General features: G+C 46.4%; 2 protein-coding genes across 2 annotated transcripts; one reads left to right on the top strand and one right to left on the bottom strand.

Annotated features, from left to right (window-relative positions):
- Window positions 1–544: 544 nt before the first annotated feature.
- snrnp200 (small nuclear ribonucleoprotein 200 (U5)) lies at window positions 545–13414 on the top strand. The gene is made up of 44 exons (XM_076730014.1): window positions 545–810; window positions 1040–1203; window positions 1727–1898; window positions 2000–2192; window positions 2294–2349; window positions 2472–2570; window positions 2695–2847; window positions 2948–3047; window positions 3137–3273; window positions 3361–3438; window positions 3628–3801; window positions 3933–4070; window positions 4159–4314; window positions 4420–4590; window positions 4705–4898; window positions 5026–5149; window positions 5328–5477; window positions 5562–5804; window positions 5899–6087; window positions 6178–6375; window positions 6464–6616; window positions 6715–6795; window positions 7004–7087; window positions 7370–7476; window positions 7569–7687; window positions 7772–7926; window positions 8012–8201; window positions 8288–8461; window positions 8570–8730; window positions 8845–9072; window positions 9198–9389; window positions 9493–9671; window positions 9770–9921; window positions 10018–10126; window positions 10223–10331; window positions 10438–10627; window positions 10742–10906; window positions 11015–11136; window positions 11229–11372; window positions 11455–11631; window positions 11730–11890; window positions 12368–12449; window positions 12528–12620; window positions 12723–13414. The coding sequence occupies exons 1-44, from the start codon at window positions 766–768 to the stop codon at window positions 12870–12872; spliced, it is 6411 nt and encodes a 2136-aa protein (XP_076586129.1). The 5' UTR covers window positions 545–765; the 3' UTR covers window positions 12873–13414.
- ciao1 (cytosolic iron-sulfur assembly component 1) lies at window positions 12926–16998 on the bottom strand. The gene is made up of 7 exons (XM_076730015.1): window positions 16550–16998; window positions 15779–15927; window positions 15583–15694; window positions 15405–15493; window positions 15114–15315; window positions 14547–14613; window positions 12926–13870 (listed from the first exon to the last, which is right to left on the bottom strand). Exons 1-7 carry the CDS (start codon window positions 16686–16688, stop codon window positions 13636–13638), a joined length of 993 nt encoding a protein of 330 aa, XP_076586130.1. The 5' UTR covers window positions 16689–16998; the 3' UTR covers window positions 12926–13635.
- Window positions 16999–17017: the final 19 nt, after the last annotated feature.

Raw genomic sequence — 17017 nt, 5'->3', positions numbered from 1 at the left:
CGGCAGTGTGTTAAAATAATAAATAAATAAAATAAAATCTGGTTTATTATGTTACAAAGAAATGCTCTGAATGTGCTGGAGGTTCAACAAACCTGGACACCTTTATTGGTCTCTTGGATTAATCAATGTCATACCTAACTAGAAAATTAATTCTTATCATCATTATTGAATTTAGGTTGTGGAATCACAAAGACCGCGGCTGTGACAACCAACAAAACACTCAAAATGCAGTTGTACTGATAGAGTTAGGGGTGATGAGCATTATCGTTCTAATTTAGAAAGCTGCATTTAGATAAGAATCAAAAGATTGAGAATTTTTTTTCCCACTTGATGAAACCTAGTAATATTATGTTAACACATCATTGTTTTGATTATATGTACATGATTAATAGGCTATGGGTTTTTCTTCTTCTTGAGAAACTGTTTTTTCTTCTGAAGAAATAAGTGCCACCTGTAGGGGGCGCTGCTCGTTTTTGTGCTTTGTACCTAGTGCAACCTTTGCTACCGGAAACGGAAATAGCACTAGCAGCGGCTTGTTGTGCGCTCGTGTAGCGCTGTCTTTGTAACGTATGTGAGACGCACTTTCTTGAATGAAATTCGGACGTTTTGAAAAAGATTTCATGCTACAAATCTAAACATTGCACCGATGTTCCCCACGTCTCCTTGAAAATACAGAGTGGAATCAACTCTGTGGATGTTTTGAGTCAGCGGGCTGGTTCACATCGAGTAAAAGTGCGGTAAAAGCTAAAAGATACAACTCGCACCATGGCGGATGTTACTGCTCGTAGCCTGCAGTACGAGTACAAAGCGGTGAGTATGATTGCGGATAAACCTGTCAACATAATCACCTAAGAAAGTGGTGTGTTCGAGGCAGCATTTAATACGCTGTTACGTTAGAAAGCTAGCTAGCCGTATGTTTGTGATTCATGCTGCTCCATGTTTAGCTAGCCATGCCGCTAACTAGCTTAGCAGTTAGCCTAGCAGCAGCCTGATGTAACTGTTTCTGACCGTTCTCCGTGTCTTTGTATCGGACTGTTAGAACTCAAACTTGGTGTTGCAAGCTGATCGCTCTCTGATCGACCGCACACGGAGAGATGAACCCACCGGAGAGGTACTGTCCCTGGTGGGAAAGCTGGAGGGGACCAAGATGGGTGACAAGGCTCAGAGGACCAAACCTCAGAAGCTGGAGGAAAGACGAGACAAGTCAGTACCGGCAATAACAAACATCACTATCTGTGTTAAATCAAACCAACCTATCGATGTTTGTACGAGTTTCAGTCTGTTTATGACATATTCACCACAAATACTACATATAGTTTGTTTTTCTACACGCTGTCTAAGTTTGAATTTAATTTTAGTTAAATTCAAAAATAATAATAATCCGGTCCAAAAGTGAATTGAAAAACAATTATTGACATTTGCCAGCTTGTAGCATAAACAGAAATTACAGAAATTCTAAGCAATTCATGATGACATCAAACACATGAAACATTTCAAAACAATATGCAGTTTCATTTTCATTACGATTAAGTAAAAACCACTCTGCCGGGAGATTCTCTTTTATTATAAATGACATTAATGAAAATAGAGAACTGTGCTATCCTTTGGAAGATATTTGTCTCTTAAACCTCTAATTCATTTCATGTGTGACCTTTTTAATACACTTCAGATGTGCTGTTGAGTGACACCACCCTTAACCTTATCATTTTCTCTCGTGCCTGTACAGGAGGCGAAAAAGAGACGAGGACAGACACGACATCAACAAGATGAAGGGCTTTACCCTTCTCTCGGAAGGCATTGATGAAATGGTGGGCATTGTGTACAAGCCGAAGACCAAAGAAACCAGAGAGACTTATGAAGTGTTGCTCAGCTTCATCCATGCTGCTTTGGGAGATCAGGTCAGAAAAGTTTAAAACACCTGTATTCTTTCCATGTTTTATTTAAAAACTTTCATTTTTCCACTGAAGCTTTTATTGACTTGGTTAATGTCGTCTCGCAGCCACGTGATATTCTGTGTGGAGCAGCTGATGAAGTATTGGCAGTGCTGAAGAATGATAAAATGAGGGATAAGGAAAGGCGGCGTGAGGTAGAGCAGCTCCTTGGACCCGCTGATGACACACGCTACCACGTGTTGGTTAATTTAGGCAAGAAGATCACCGACTATGGAGGCGACAAGGACTTACAGAATATGGGTAAGTAAATCAGAAATAACTCTGTACTGTTCTTTGGTATTAGTACCTCATGAAATAAGTACAGTACTTATCTAGATATCTTAAATACCATTCCTTTACAGATGACAACATCGATGAAACGTACGGTGTGAATGTCCAGTTTGAATCTGACGAGGAGGTGAGGCCTTTTCGCTCATTCCTGAGGAATTGCAACTCTTAATTTAACCATAGTTTGTAAGTCCAAGTTCTGGTTTTACGTAGTCTGTGTCACTAATTTTCCTCTCTTTTGTTATTATTTAGGAGGGAGATGAAGACCAGTTTGGAGAGGTGCGAGATGAACACTCAGACGAAGACAGCGAAGGAGAGGAGGCAGATGTGGGCTGCACTCTTTCAGCCAACGTAAGTTTAACATCGGAGTCAGTATTTGTAGTTAAGCCAATATGTTTACAAAGATAAATCTGTGTTTGTGGATTATTGCACACACTACATGACACAAAGGGTTAATAAATGACTCTTTGTTTAGCTTGGTGTCACAGGCGACGTGATGACGGTGAAGAAAAAAGATCTTCATCCTCGAGACATTGATGCCTTCTGGCTCCAGCGTCAGCTCAGCCGCTTCTATGACGATGCCATCGTCTCCCAAAAGAAAGCCGATGAAGTCTTAGAAATCCTCAAGGTAAGTCTGACATCGTGTCTGTTGTGAGCTTTTTGTTTAGCACTTACACACATACATGTTTTCCAGACGAGTGCCTCCATTGTTTGTCTGTATTCCACAGACCGCCAGCGATGACAGAGAATGTGAGAACCAGCTGGTGTTGCTGCTGGGCTTCAACACCTTTGATTTCATCAAAATCCTCCGTCAGCACCGTCGCATGAGTAAGTCAGTGGTGCAGAAAGATGTGCTCTCAGATTATTGGGTCTTGTGCATCTTGAAGTTTTAAATCTTTCATTTTTCTGACTTGCAGTTCAGTATTGTACCATGCTGGCAAGCGCTCAGAGTGAGGCAGAAAAGGAACGGATCATAGGAAAGATGGAGTCTGATCAGGAACTGTCGAAGATTCTTTACCAGCTGCAAGAGACAGAGAAGGAGGATATTATTCGGGTAAGTCCTCCTGCTTATTAAATTATGCAAGAAATAGTTTGAATTGATCTGTTGTCTCATGTTATTCATCGGTTGTTGTGCTCTTAGGAGGAGCGATCTCGCAGGGAGAGGGTGAGGAAGTCTCGTGTTGATGACTTGGAAGCGATGGACATTGACCATGGAGAGGTAAATAATGTACCAGTGTTCATATGTCACCTGCACATCGTACAAGCAGGTTTTTTTGGTATTTTTCACCATAACTCAAGATTACTGCCTTATGTCAGTAAAATGGCCTCAGTGACGCTGCCACAGGTACTGTATGTATACACTAAAGCTGACGCGTTGCTCATATTATCCATTCTTCTTTTCCTACAGTCAATGGCCCCTCGACAGTTGCTGGACCTTGATGACCTGGCCTTCACACAGGGGAGCCATTTCATGGCCAACAAGCGTTGCCAGCTGCCAGACGGCTCGTTTCGCAAACAGCGAAAAGGTTATGAGGAAGTCCACGTGCCTGCCCTCAAACCCAAGCCCTTTGCTGAGGATGAGGTGTGTTGGTTGTATGCTTCATCATGGAAAACTTGTCCTTGCTCAACTATGCAGCAACTAATGTAAAAGTTTCAGTGATGAGCAGTGTATATCTGTGTTCATGTCCATTCACCACACTGTTGTGTCATCAGGTGCTTGTTGCCATTGAGAAGTTGCCCAGGTACGCACAGGCTGGATTTGAAGGCTTCAAAACCCTGAACCGCATTCAGAGCAAGCTGTTCAAAACGACCATGGAGACAGATGAGAACCTGCTAGTGTGTGCACCGACGGTAAGCAAACGTTAAAGCCCAAAGCATCGTGATAGTTCTTCCTAAGTGTGTTTTTCTCCTCTAACTGTGTTCATCTTTACACACACAGGGAGCTGGTAAGACCAATGTTGCTTTGATGGCAATGCTGAGAGAAATAGGAAAGCACATAAACCTGGATGGAACCATCAATGTGGACGACTTCAAAATCATCTACATTGCCCCCATGCGCTCACTGGTACAGGAGATGGTGGGAAGCTTTAGTAAGGTGAGCCCCACCTCTGTCCCCCAGAGATATGGATATGTGCTGCTCTACATATACGAGTTGTTTGAATTCATTTAAATCAATTTCACACTTTATCCCCTTTCCCAGCGCTTGGCGAGTTATGGCATCACAGTGTCTGAGCTGACAGGAGACCACCAGCTCTGTAAAGAGGAGATTAACGCCACTCAGATCATCGTCTGCACCCCCGAGAAATGGGACATCATCACCCGTAAAGGTGGAGAGCGTACCTACACCCAGCTAGTGCGGCTTATTATCATTGTAAGTGCTGTGAATGTGTCGACAGAGTCACGTGTAGTATAATAACATGTCTAATTTTATTTGCCAGTGATTCAACATAAAACTCTCCTGATAACAAAATGACATGTCGTGCAGGATGAAATCCACCTGCTCCACGATGACCGCGGACCCGTGTTGGAATCTCTGGTGGCGAGGACCATCCGCAACGTGGAGCTGACTCAGGAGGATGTGCGACTGCTGGGCCTCAGTGCCACGCTGCCCAACTACGAGGACGTGGCTACCTGTTTGCGCGTGGATCCCGCCAAGGGACTCTTCTACTTCGACAACAGGTACGGCCGCCTGGAGAATGACAAAACGCAGGCGGAGTCATGTTGCGACACCTTCCTTCCAACTATTTATTCTCTTGTTTGCACTTTCTGCATATTCATCTCTGATAACGCTGTCCCTTTTCTCTAGTTTCCGACCTGTGCCGCTGGAGCAGACTTATGTTGGCATCACAGAGAAGAAGGCCATCAAGCGTTTCCAGATCATGAATGAGATTGTCTATGAAAAGATAATGGAGCATGCTGGAAAGAACCAGGTGAGTCCTGTATGACTCTTCCCAAGTGACCTAATTCTTATGAGGAAGGAACCTTGATCCACAGTGACGTATCTTTAAGTGCATGCAGTTGTCCCACACTTCTTCCTGAACTGGCGCTCATCTACAGCAATGTGGAACCAGACTTGAGAGACTCCTGACATTCACTTGTCTCCATCAGGTCCTCGTATTTGTCCACTCCAGGAAGGAGACTGGAAAGACCGCCAGAGCCATAAGAGACATGTGTTTGGAGAAGGACACGCTGGGCCTGTTCCTCAGAGAGGGTTCAGCATCCACTGAAGTGTTGAGAACTGAGGCAGAGCAGTGCAAGGTGAGCCAAACTGAAACTTCACCAACAAGATCGATGATGGAGTTCAGAGTCCCGTCAGACTTACACCCGAACTTTCTTATCTAGAACCTTGAGCTGAAGGATTTGCTTCCTTACGGCTTCGCGATCCATCATGCCGGTATGACCAGAGTGGACCGTACGCTGGTCGAGGATCTGTTCGCTGATCGACACATCCAGGTTCTGGTGTCCACAGCTACTCTGGCTTGGGGTGTCAACCTGCCGGCACACACCGTCATCATCAAAGGCACCCAGGTGTACAGCCCAGAGAAAGGCAGATGGACTGAACTTGGAGCCCTGGACATTTTACAGGTGAGTGTGTGCTGGCTGGACACTAAGCTGCAGGAGGAAGCGCTTCACACCTTTTACCAACAGTGATAACTCGATGAATCCTGTCTTATTTCAGATGCTTGGTCGAGCCGGCCGTCCTCAGTACGACACCAAGGGCGAGGGGATCCTGATCACGTCCCACGGAGAGCTGCAGTACTATCTGTCCCTGCTCAACCAGCAGCTGCCCATCGAGAGTCAGATGGTGGGCAAGCTGCCTGACATGCTCAATGCTGAGATCGTACTGGGCAACGTGCAGAACGTAAAGGTCAGTGCATGGAAAGACGAAATAAATCCACAAGGTGCTAAAGACTCTGTTTGTTTTGCAGTTTTTGTAATTTCATGTATTTGTTGTCAGGACGCTGTGAACTGGCTCGGTTACACCTACCTGTATGTGCGCTTGCTCCGCAACCCCACCCTGTACGGGGTCTCCCACGATGACCGGAGTTCAGACCCCCTGCTGGAGAGACGCAGGATGGACCTGGTGCACACAGCAGCCAATGTCCTGGACAAGAACAGCCTCATCAAATATGACAAGAGGACCGGCAGCTTCCAGGTACACACATCTATCTGTTGTCATCTCTTATTTAGCTTTTACTAAATTATTCATTATTAAATTGACCTTTTTGCCTCTTCACCTGTAGGTTACTGACCTGGGACGCATTGCCAGTCACTTCTACATCACACACGACTCCATTCAAACTTACAACCAGCTGCTGAAGCCCACCCTGAGTGAGATCGAGCTCTTCAGAGTCTTTTCACTTTCCTCAGAGTTCAGGAACATCACTGTGAGAGAGGTACGCTTGATCTCCAGACAGTCCAGGTTGTTCAGGTATCACCCCATCAAAATGTCATTTAACACGCTGAATTGAAATACTGTCATGTGGTCTCTTAGGAGGAGAAGCTGGAGCTGCAGAAGCTGCTGGAAAGAGTTCCTATTCCTGTGAAGGAAAGCATTGAGGAGCCCAGCGCAAAGGTAGCGTTCAAAACCAGAAATCAGTTCATAGAAATGACGTTAAAATGTTTGCAACCAAAACAGCTTTCCTGGTTTGATTCATGATGATGGACCAGGCTCAGTGTTCTTCTCCTGGTGTGCAGATTAGGTCACTTTGTCTGTTTTTAGAAAGAGCATGAACTCAAATCCATGAAATATTCCTCCTGTACTTTGTGTGGTGTTGTTTCAGATCAACGTGCTGCTCCAGGCGTACATCTCTCAACTCAAACTGGAAGGCTTTGCTCTCATGGCCGACATGGTGTACGTTACACAGGTAAGAGAGGAGCTTCTTTTCTTTTTTTTATGGTTTTCACACATTTTTCCAACAGATTTTTTTCCTTCCGCTGTAAAAGTTCTTGAGTTTTATGGTCTTAAGACAACATCAGAGAGCCTGATATGATGGAAAGACTTTCCTTATACATGTCTTAGTTTTCTGAAAAACTTGATGCCAAATGTCCGTTTCATTGGTGTTAATGACGAAATAAATGTTTTTGAGAAAAAAAAGTCCAACTAGAGTTTGTCCTGAGATTAATTTAATATGTTTTTTTCCTTTCAGAGTGCTGGAAGGTTAATGCGGGCCATATTTGAGATTGTACTCAACAGGGGTTGGGCTCAGCTGACAGACAAAACCATGAATCTTTGCAAGATGATTGACAAGAGAATGTAAGTCCGTAACTCTTTTGTCACCAACCAGGCTGTGCTGTGGTTTGTCTGCCAAGGCAGGCGGCTGATGAGTGTGTCCCTGCTCTCCACAGGTGGCAGTCCATGTCTCCGCTGCGACAGTTCAAGAAGCTGCCGGAGGAAGTGATCAAGAAGATCGAGAAGAAGAACTTCCCCTTCGAGCGTCTCTATGACCTCAACCACAATGAAATTGGTGAGTTTTCTTCTTCCACGACATGCTCGCTGAATTCGCCCTCAGCCCGGAGAGTAATTAGACGTCTCGTGTTTTGTTTGTCAGGTGAGCTGATCCGAATGCCAAAAATGGGGAAGACCATCCACAAATATGTCCACCAGTTCCCCAAACTGGACCTGGCTGTCCACCTGCAGCCCATCACCCGCTCTACCCTGAAAGTGGAGCTCACCATCACGCCTGACTTCCAGTGGGATGACAAGGTCAGCAGTTAGATCCCCGATGTGCTTCACCTGCACTGCGTCTGTTTCTCATCCCCCTGACACACGCTCATTTTCCCCCCCTTAGATTCATGGATCATCGGAGGCTTTCTGGATCCTGGTTGAGGATGTGGACAGTGAGGTCATCCTCCACCACGAGTACTTCCTGCTCAAAGCCAAGTACGCCCAGGACGAACACCTCGTGACTTTCTTTGTGCCGGTGTTCGAGCCTCTGCCCCCGCAGTACTTCATCCGTGTGGTCTCAGACCGATGGCTCTGTGAGTAACTTGACTGAAACATGATATCACGTGACTTTTATGTAAACTTTTTAACTAACACTTTTATTCTTTCTGCTCCTTTTCAGCCTGTGAGACTCAGCTCCCAGTGTCCTTCCGTCACCTGATCCTACCAGAGAAGTACCCCCCACCCACCGAGCTGCTGGACCTGCAGCCGCTGCCCGTCACTGCTCTCAGGAACTCTGCCTTTGAGGCTCTCTACCAGAACAAGTTCCCTTTCTTCAACCCCATTCAGACACAAGGTACAGAAGGAGATGAAGCAGAGTCTGCTGCTCCATAATTCCTTTCCAGCATCATTGAATCAGAAGAAAAGTTTTTCTGACTTAGTCGTGCTGTTTCTGTCCCTCCAGTGTTCAACGCTGTGTACAACAGTGATGATAATGTGTTTGTGGGGGCTCCCACCGGCAGTGGAAAGACCATCTGTGCTGAGTTCGCTATTCTGAGGATGCTGCTGCACAACGCAGAGGGTCGCTGTGTCTACATCACCCCGATGGAAGCACTGGCCGAACAGGTGTGAAGTCGTGTAGAAGTTGGATTTTTACTTGTATCAAAACATTCTGGAGCAGCGTTGCTCACTTTTCCCAACATAACATAATGAATCATTGTGTTCATCTTTGTCTCTCAGGTGTTTGTCGACTGGCACCAGAAGTTCCAGGACATCCTGAACAAGAAGGTGGTGCTGCTGACAGGAGAAACTAGCACAGATCTGAAGCTCTTGGGAAAAGGTGACATTATCGTCAGTACCCCCGACAAATGGGACATCCTGTCTCGCCGCTGGAAGCAGAGGAAGAACGTCCAGAACGTCAGCCTTTTCATTGTGGATGAGGCTCATCTGATTGGAGGAGAAAATGGAGTAAGAACACAATAGCAGCTTTGCGTAGTATCTCAGCAGTTTCATGTTGTATACATCACATGTGTGCTGCTCTTGTCATTTTTAGACTCTGCATCATGTTCATGTTGCTTGTTTCTCTTCATTAGCCCGTGTTGGAGGTCATCTGCTCCAGGATGAGGTACATCTCCTCTCAGATTGAGCGTCCCATCCGCATTGTGGCCCTCAGCTCCTCTTTGTCCAACGCTAAAGACGTGGCCCACTGGCTGGGCTGCAGCACCACAGCCACGTTCAACTTCCACCCCAACGTCAGGCCTGTGCCTCTGGAGCTGCACATCCAGGTCTGTGAACAGTGTGGGACCGTAGACTATGAAACACCCATAATGCCTTGATATGTTTCTGATGTAAAGTTGGGTGTCCTGATTCGTCCTCTGGTCTGTTTAGGGCTTCAATGTGAGTCACACTCAGACTCGCCTGCTGTCCATGGCTAAGCCCGTGTATCACGCCATCATGAAGCACTCCCCCTCCAAGCCCGCCGTGGTGTTCGTGCCGTCCCGCAGACAGACTCGCCTCACAGCCATCGACATCCTCACTTTCTGTGCTGCGGATGTGGTCCCTCAGAGGTCAGTCACTGCAGTGAGGTCACTGTAGATGAGGAGCAGACTGTGATGGTGCTGATGTTGCCGCTGTGGATGCAGACTGAATGTTTGTCTCTCTGTAGGTTCTTGCACTGCACTGAGAAAGACCTCGCTCCATTCCTGGACAAAATAAATGACTCAACTCTGAAAGAGACTCTGGCCAACGGCGTGGGCTACCTGCACGAGGGTCTGTCTGCAACCGAACGCAAAATAGTGGAGCAGCTCTTCAACTCGGGTATGAGTCACTCCTGCTCTGCTCTCCCAGCATGCTGTGTGCAGGTTCAGGGCTAAATATTTATTTTTGGCATCTTTGGTTCTTCTCCTCTGACAGGTGCTGTTCAGGTGGTGGTGTCCTCTCGCTCGCTCTGCTGGGGCATCAACATCTCCGCACACCTCGTCATCGTCATGGACACCCAGTACTACAATGGAAAAATCCATGCGTAAGGCTCCCATTTGTTTGAAGCTCATTAAGGTTTGTGCCATAAATAACGTGTTTTGCTTCACCAACATTCTCCGGTTCTCCCTGCTTCTCTCAGATATGTGGACTATCCCATATATGACGTCCTCCAGATGGTGGGCAAGGCAAACAGACCCATGTTGGATGATGAGGGACGCTGTGTCATCATGTGTCAGGGCTCCAAGAAGGTAGAAAGACGTCCCTTCTGTCTGTCTTGTTCAGTTTTGAAGACGAAGACTTTGGTTAAAGCGGCTGGTAAGAACAAGCCAAACGGTTTCCTTTTCTTCTCTTTAGGACTTCTTCAAGAAGTTCCTGTACGAGCCGCTGCCGGTCGAGTCCCACTTGGACCACTGCCTCCACGACCACTTCAATGCTGAGATTGTCACCAAGACTGTGGAGAACAAGCAGGACGCCGTGGACTACCTGACGTGGACATTCCTCTACCGCCGGATGACCCAGAACCCAAACTACTACAACCTGCAAGGTGAGGCTCATCCTGTCTGCACTTTTAAAAGAGAGAACGAATATGGTTTTATGTCTGGTGGATCAGATGTTGGGAACAACCTGTAAATGTAAAGTTATGTGTTTACCTGTCCAGGCATGTCCCATCGTCACCTGTCGGACCACCTGTCTGAGCTGGTGGAACACACGTTACATGACCTGGAGCAGTCCAAGTGCATCAGCATAGAGGACGAGATGGATGTAGCACCGCTCAATCTGGGCATGATCGCTGCCTACTACTACATCAACTACACCACCATCGGTTTGTGCCAGTGCAGCTGTCCTGTCATCACTGCCTGATGGTCACGCCTGTCAGATCCTGTATGTTTGGGAAAAAAAATGTGACTTTGTGTTCGCTTGTGTTTGGCAGAGCTGTTCAGCATGTCCCTGAACGCCAAGACAAAGATCCGTGGGTTGATCGAGATCATCTCCAATGCTGCCGAGTACAAGAACATTCCCATCAGACATCACGAGGACGCACTTCTCCGACAGGTAAACGGACGCTGAACTCCAGTGGAAACATTAACACTTCTCTACCAAGTCATTGAAACTGATCCCGTTTGGACGACTTATTTCTGTTTCAGCTGGCTCAGAAAGTCCCCCACAAACTGAACAACCCCAAGTTCAACGACCCCCACGTGAAGACCAACCTGCTGCTGCAAGCCCACCTCTCCAGGATGCAGCTGAGTGCTGAGCTGCAGTCGGACACAGAGGAGATCCTGAGCAAGGTGCACACTCGTGGTGATGTCAGCCCTGAGTGGGAATGAGCTGTTCAGTGTCTGCATTCTAACCCATGTGTTGTGTTTGCAGGCGGTCCGTCTGATCCAGGCCTGCGTTGATGTGCTGTCCAGTAACGGCTGGCTGAGTCCTGCACTGGCAGCTATGGAGCTGGCTCAGATGGTCACCCAGGCCATGTGGTCCAAGGACTCGTACCTCAAACAGCTGCCCTTCTTCACCTCGGAGCACATCAAGCGCTGCACAGACAAGGTACACCAGCGTTTTCTTGTTCTGCTAAGCTCACTTTACATGTAACTGTTGAATCAATGCAAGTGTGCACGGATCATCTCATCCGCTGCCTTCATCAGGGTGTGGAGAGTATCTTTGACATCATGGAGATGGAGGACGAAGACAGAACTGCGTTGCTGCAGCTCTCAGATGGCCAGATGGCCGATGTGGCTCGCTTCTGTAACCGCTACCCCAACATCGAGCTGTCGTACGAAGTGGCGGAAAAGGAGAACATCAAGAGGTACGTGTGGGTTCTGTTTGTGGTCGACGTCTTCACGGGTCAGGAAATTCAGACCCAGACCCCATGCAGCATCCGTCAGGACACATAGACCCGATCAGCATCGATTTCACACATTTCACAGCTCTTACCTACAGCAGCCTTCTTCCACGTCCTTCATCCTTCCTGGAAAGTTGGTAAAATCAATCCAGGTTTTTTGTCGTCCTTCTCTTGCTCATTGAAGCGCGGTGGCTAATCCACTCGTTATTCCACCTTAAAAGTCAGCTGACCGTCATGGTGACAGATGACAAACGTGACTCGTTTACAATCAGCTCTGCCCTTTTGTGGCAACCAGCACATTAAAGATAACTTCAACTGTTTGCAGACGGACGTTTAACAGCTGCTTAACAAGGATAACGATGCCTTTTTTTAAAAAATAATTTTCACCCTGCGTGGTTCTTTTTGGCCAATGTTGAAGTATGTCTCCGTGTCTGGTCGCAGTGGCAGTCCAGTTCTGGTTCAGGTTCAGCTGGAGAGAGAGGAGGAGGTGACCGGGCCCGTCATCGCGCCTCTCTTCCCCCAGGTAAATAACTTTTTTTATGCATTTCCAAGAGTTTCTATGATGATTTTGAACATGTAATGAAAATCTTCATTGCTGCAGAAACGTGAGGAGGGCTGGTGGGTCGTGATCGGAGACCCCAAGTCAAACAGCCTCATCTCCATCAAGAGGCTGACGCTTCAGCAGAAAGCAAAGGTCAGTGAGTCGCTCTCTGCTGTAATCTGTGACCAGAGGTAAACGCTCTTTAAACCTAGAGGCCTCATTTTCTTTATCCCACCATGTCCCCCCTCTCTGCAGGTCAAGCTGGACTTTGTTGCACCAACGGTGGGCATCCATAACTACACCCTGTACTTCATGAGTGACGCGTACATGGGTTGTGACCAGGAGTACAAGTTCAGCGTTGATGTGAAGGAGGCCGACAGCGAAGGAGACAGTGACTCAGACTAATCAGTGGAGTATTTCACGCTCCTGCGTTGTGTTTTATAGGAGGGATCAGTTTGTTTTCTTTTTTTACTGTAGATATGTTCAGCCTGATTCATGTCCCTTCACTTTGTCTTGACATGTCATCATCATCATCATCTCTGCCCCCGTGAGAAGAACAGTCATAACAATCAGTACAGTCTAAATCCCCTGAGTGATGAATTCTTGTGTACAGGATCAGTTAACAGTCAGTGTAATCAGGCTCAGTGTTAGAATGAACCACTGGAGCCTCAATCTGGGACATAAAACTCTGTCTTTAATGATCTACTGTCAGTTTTCAGGCGTGAATGAAACTTGATACACAATTTAAGATTAAAAAAAAAAAGACATTTATTAAGATGCTCTTATTCCAGATTGGATCCTTAAATACTTCAGAAAACTGTCCAGTTATATTTTGGACTGAAATCGTTTTGTCAGATCTACTTCTCGGACTGTTCTTAATGTTTTAGTATGATGTGCTGTCTGGAATATTTTTTGCAATAAAGAGAAGCCACATAATTCTTTATAAATTATTTTTAGATTTATTTATAGAAACATGAAATTCTTCATTGAGCTGTTATAAAGAAATACGTAGACTCAAAGGACAAGATGTGCTGAAGCATGTTCAGTTTACAGACGTGAGAGGACGGGTGACGTGTTTATGTGCTGAAGCTGAATGAAGAATGCTGCCTGTGGTGACCACAGTTCCCAGTGTAACCTGCAGTGAGGGATCGGTGCCGTTGACCCTCGTTCAGTCTTCCTCGTGGAACCTCCAGATGCTGATCTCCCCGTCATCGCTGCAGGAGGCCAGGAGTCCCGCCTCCTTCGGGTTCCAGGCCACACAGTTGACGTCCTGGCTGTGAGCTTTGGCCACTTGAGCCGCCAGCGAGAACACAGGCTGGTCTGGATCCGCCGTCTCGTCCTCCTTAAAGACTCGCACCGCATCGTCACCGCAGGCGGTCGCCAGGGCGCCGGTCAGCCGACACCTGAGCACAGACAGATGTCCTCAGTTAGATTTAAGAAGATGGTGCACACATGGTGTGGCTGAGCCCGTTGGTGATGAGGGATGTGTTTTTACGTACAGTATGTGTGAATTTACCCCCTGTATCAACAATAAGGAAGAGTGTGTGTGTTTACTCTCAAATGCCACATTTTCCTTGAGTTTAACCAAATTCTGCCTATTTCTAAGTGCTTCCAAAGGCAGCTGGACTTGTTTGTGGTTCTAGAAGACGTTTGGCCTCTTATCCAAAAGGCTTCTTCAGTTCTGACTGACTGGTGGGGAGTCTCAGGCATTTGTCCTCTTGCAGGATCATAACTCCACCCAGACTCATGCGAGTCACCCCCCCCCCCCCCCCCCCCCCCATCCACCCACTCCCACCTGACCCAGCCACTCTCACCCATCAACACCTATTGTGCGAGCCACACCTCGACTTGTGTGACTCTAACGACTCGCATGAGTCTGGGTGGAGTTATGATCCTGCAAGAGGACAGATGCCTGAGACTCGCCACCTGTCAGTCAGAACTGAAGAAGCCTTTTGGATAAGAGGCCAAACGTCTTCTAGAACCACAAACAAGTCCAGCTGCCTTTGGAAGCACTTAGAAACACCCTGACCTGGATGAATGAGAATCTTCACAGACTAATTCTGTCTACACAGGTCTTACCAGGCGACGTCGTACACCGTTCGTCCATGGTATCCAGACAGAGTGCAAACACACTTCCACAACAAGTCTGTTAAACAAGCAGAGCAGAAAGGTTTGAGTTAAAACAGTCCACCAGCGTCTGTCCACTTATCCACTCTACGGTAATTTTCCCCTTTTTTGTGTGTTTTGACAAAAATGTACATTAGGTTTGGATACACTTGGTTCATTTCACGATGAACAGACTAACTAAACGACAAATTGTCTGTATAAAGTCTGTTTTTAGTCACTAAAAATAAGACAAAGTTGACAGAAATATCAACTGCAGCAGCTCTTTCACTGCTCTGGACAAAGAGTTCCCATGTTTGAATCAATTCAAGTATGAGACTGATATTAAATGAGGTCTCTGATGGTCCACAGCTTCTCTACTCCTCAGTCTTAAAGAACTAACTCATCTTAACCTGCTGAAATACTTTTTAAATTTTCATCAATTAATAAACACATGAATTTCTATCTAGTTTAGTCATTGACCGGACACAACATTTTGTTAACGAGACGTTTTCTGATGTATAACTGATGCCGTCAACTCACCCTGTCCACTTTCATTTGGATACTCCTTCCAAATCTTGACGGTGCGGTCGTCGCTGCAGGAGGCCAGCCTCCGTCCAGCCGCATCAAAAGACAAGGCCCACACTGTGGACGTGTGTCCGGTCAGCGTGGCCCGGCACTCCCAGTCATCGTCCTCTTCCTTGTAAATGCAAATGTTGTTGTCGTAGCTCGCTGAAGCCAGGAGCTGAACGAACACGTGGTGAAAACACACAAACGTAAACGTCACAGAAAACTGAGAAATGATGTCTGTGCGCAGAGCAGAGTGTGAGCTACCTCCTGGGTCGGGTGCCACACGACGTGCTTGACATCTTGTGTGTGAGAGTTTACGACGGTCACGCACTCGTACTCGTCTTCTTCATCCACTGTGAAACACAAAGAGATCATTTCCACAGACGTACAGAGAGGCACAGATCGGTGGATTTATGCTGCACATCTGAGGTTTGACACAGACCTTCCCAGACCCACACGCTCTTGTCTCGGCTACACGTTGCCAGCAGATTCCCTGAAGGCGCCCACGCCACGCATTTCACCTCGTTCTCATGTCCTTCCAACACAGTCAAACTCTGGAAGACAAGGTGAAACTCTGAGTATGATCAAAAAAAAAACAAAGTGGACAGCATATTCAAAGTGAAGATTAAACCTCTCACCTCAAAATCATCATTCTTCTTTTTCCAGATGCACGTGGTCGCATCAAAGCTGGCTGAGGCCAAATAATTCCCACATGGAGACCACGCCACTTTCCTCACAGTGCGCTGGTGTCCATCCTGGAGCACCGTCTTACAAATCCAAGAGTCACCTGAAGGAAGAGACGAGCAGGAGGGACGTCAGCCATCATACAGTTCACACTTAGAGGGCAAACTTCAAGATCAGCGAGCACCACTGTGTTATGGCCCCATGGATTACAGACAGTTTACTTTTATTTTATCTAGGAAATCTGTTGAATTTCCTGAAAATATACTGTCATGATAAATAATTCTGTACCATGATAGAAGATTTTATCCATATCAGTCACAGCTCACCTGTATTAACATCAATTAGTTTCTGACACAAAATTTAAGATGTTTTGATTATAATCCCCCTGTATAATAACACAATCCCTCTGAAATTACTCCCGTTTTATTTTACTCGTGATCATATTTTAACTGCTCTCAAACCAGATATTATAGATGGGAAAGTGGAAGCGTTTTCACTGTTTTGACTGAGTAAAAATGGAGAGTAAGTGCACGAACAAACTGCGGCGAAATTAACGTTACTTCCTGGTTTGTGAGGAGCGATGCGTTTCAGTACATCCAGTGAATGTCAGTTTTCCTTGTTTTTAAAGACTATTCAGTATGACATTGTTATTTCACCATTTTCTTAATCTGTAAGTGTATCTGTAAAAATCAACTGTCATTCGGTCTATTTAGTTGACAGCCCACCTTCTCGTCCCCATATCCGGATGGCCTTGTCGCCCCCGCATGAGGCCAGCAGCGTCCCGGACGGGCTCCAGCTGACGAACCAGCACCGGGAGTCCGGATGTGCGCTCAGTCTCTGAACCAGGGACAGAGCCTCCTTCATATCTGAGCTGGTAGAATGCTGAAGTCTGTGAGCCGCTTCAGTCCCGGATATCTGTCAGTTAACGTTACTACCGACGGTTAACGGACGCGAGATGAATCAGTAAACAAACACCACGATGCACCGAAACAACCTGCACAAACAAGCAGTGACGCTGTCCTAACCAACTGGATATTTCAGCCAGAACAGGAATTAGAGAAAATTAACGTATTTACGCAAAAGAACAAAGTACAAAAGTTCACAAACACAACCATGTCGGAAATGCGGCCATCTTGGTCCATCGGGTGTTTTGCGCAATGCATTCTGGGGGCTTTTTTTTTTTTTTTTTTCTT

The sequence above is a fragment of the Chaetodon auriga genome, chromosome 5 (assembly GCF_051107435.1).
Source record: "Chaetodon auriga isolate fChaAug3 chromosome 5, fChaAug3.hap1, whole genome shotgun sequence".
NCBI lineage: Eukaryota > Metazoa > Chordata > Actinopteri > Chaetodontiformes > Chaetodontidae > Chaetodon > Chaetodon auriga.
This window is presented reverse-complemented; position numbering and strand designations above follow the sequence as displayed.

What these genes read in the sequence shown, in the direction of transcription:
- snrnp200 (XM_076730014.1), top strand. Translation starts at nt 766, where the DNA reads ATGGCGGATGTTACTGCTCGTAGCCTGCAGTACGAGTACAAAGCG. An exon ending in TGGTGGGAAGCTTTAGTAAG is followed by an intron (nt 4,315 to 4,419) that starts GTGAGCCCCACC and finishes CCCCTTTCCCAG; the next exon opens with CGCTTGGCGAGTTATGGCAT. An exon ending in GCAACGTGCAGAACGTAAAG is followed by an intron (nt 6,088 to 6,177) that starts GTCAGTGCATGG and finishes ATTTGTTGTCAG; the next exon opens with GACGCTGTGAACTGGCTCGG.
- ciao1 (XM_076730015.1), bottom strand. Translation starts at nt 16,688, where the DNA reads ATGAAGGAGGCTCTGTCCCTGGTTCAGAGACTGAGCGCACATCCGGAC. An exon ending in CCGGATATGGGGACGAGAAG is followed by an intron (nt 15,928 to 16,549) that starts GTGGGCTGTCAA and finishes CTCTTCCTTCAG; the next exon opens with GTGACTCTTGGATTTGTAAG. An exon ending in ACGGTGTACGACGTCGCCTG is followed by an intron (nt 13,871 to 14,546) that starts GTAAGACCTGTG and finishes GTCTGTGCTCAG; the next exon opens with GTGTCGGCTGACCGGCGCCC.